The following is a 1,421-nucleotide window of genomic DNA, read 5'->3' as shown; positions in this document are numbered from 1 at the left end:
AAGGACCTTGTGAAGATGCTGGAGGAAACAGGTACAAAAGTATCTATATTCACAGTAAAACGAGTCCTGTATCGACATAACCTGAAAGGCCGCCCAGCAAGGAAGAAGCCACTGCTCCAAAACCGCCATAAAAAAGCCAGACTACGGTTTGCAACTGCACATGGGGACAAAGATTGTACTTTTTGGAGAAATGTCCTCTGGTCTGATGAAACAAAAATATAACTTTTTGGCCATGATGACCATCATTATGTTTGGAGGATAAAGGGGGATGCTTGCAAGCCGAGGAACACCATCACAACCGTGAAGCACMGGYGTGGCAGCATCATGTTGTGGGGGTGCTTTGCTGCAGGATGGCATCATGAGGAGGGAAAATTATGTGGATATATTGAAGCAACATCTCAAGACATCAGTCACATTGTCAGTGATGTGTACAACCAGGAACTTGAAGCTTTTCACCTTTTCAGCTGTGGCCCCCATCGATGTGGATGGGGGTGTGGTCCCTCTGCTGTCTCCTGAAGTCCACGATCAGCTCCTTCATTTTGTTGACTTTGAGGGAGTGTTTTTTTTCCTGGCACCACTCTACCAGGACCCTCATCACCTCCCTGTAGGCTGTCTCGTCTTTGTTGATAATCATGCCTACCACTGTTGTGTTGTCTGCAAACTTGAATGAATTAGTTGAGTTAATTCACTAATTCACTAATAATAATGCTTGTGTCGAGGTGCCCGGACATTCATGCAATAAGCAAGGCTATGTGACCTGTTAGCAAAGATTATGATAACTAACCCTTTCATATGTAGTGTTAGCTAGCTGTTTGATTTTAAAATTGATGCATTAATGCATACATGGCTGTCTCTGGGAAATGTTATCATCAAAATGTTCACATTTTATTATATTAAATATTGGCCTAAAATATCGGTATCATCATCGGCCCTCTAACACACACACGCTCCTACAGATACACACTCACCTGTCCCTGTTCTACCCCACAGGAGGCCAACCCACTCTCCACGGGACCGTGAGGGGAGGTGAGCAGTCTTATTTCGTACCCTTTCAATCTAACACATCTCTTGTCATCTGACCATTCTGACTGTAATTGATYGTCCGATGTCACTTCSTGTGCTGTCCCATGTAGTTTCAGGCCACAGCAGGAAGTAGTGGCGGTGCACGAGCAGACCATCACTGTGGCTGTAGAGGTGAAGAGGGAACCTACAACCAGGTACACACACACACCTCTCCCATTCTTCCCTTTCCTGCCAAGCAACGCCCTTCCCTCCTGCTCTCCCTCCAAGAGACCCCCAGGGTTGACAAGCAAGAACGCTTTTTCGTCCAATCATTCTGTCTGTCACCTCGTCCGCTCAGCCACAACTCACTGGAGGGGGAGGTTTCTCAGTCTCAGACATTACTTTGTAAGTCGCGCGCG

At 46.4% G+C, this 1,421-nt stretch overlaps 1 protein-coding gene across 1 annotated transcript in view; it reads left to right on the top strand.

Annotated features, from left to right (window-relative positions):
• LOC111979565 (phosphatidylinositol 4-phosphate 5-kinase type-1 gamma-like) overlaps positions 1 to 1,306 on the top strand; it is a 21,032-nt gene extending 19,726 nt beyond the window's left edge. Inside the window, exons 10-12 of the mRNA XM_070449099.1 lie at positions 991 to 1,026; positions 1,134 to 1,217; positions 1,291 to 1,306. Coding sequence (XP_070305200.1) covers positions 991 to 1,026; positions 1,134 to 1,217; positions 1,291 to 1,306 — 136 coding nt within the window. The remainder of the gene's footprint in view (positions 1 to 990; positions 1,027 to 1,133; positions 1,218 to 1,290) is intronic.
• The last annotated feature ends 115 nt before the right edge of the window (positions 1,307 to 1,421 follow it).

This window comes from Salvelinus sp. IW2-2015, linkage group LG19 (assembly GCF_002910315.2).
Source record: "Salvelinus sp. IW2-2015 linkage group LG19, ASM291031v2, whole genome shotgun sequence".
Classification (NCBI taxonomy): Eukaryota; Metazoa; Chordata; class Actinopteri; order Salmoniformes; family Salmonidae; genus Salvelinus; species Salvelinus sp. IW2-2015.
Note: the sequence above shows the minus strand (reverse complement) of the source record. Positions and strands in the feature narration are given on the sequence as shown.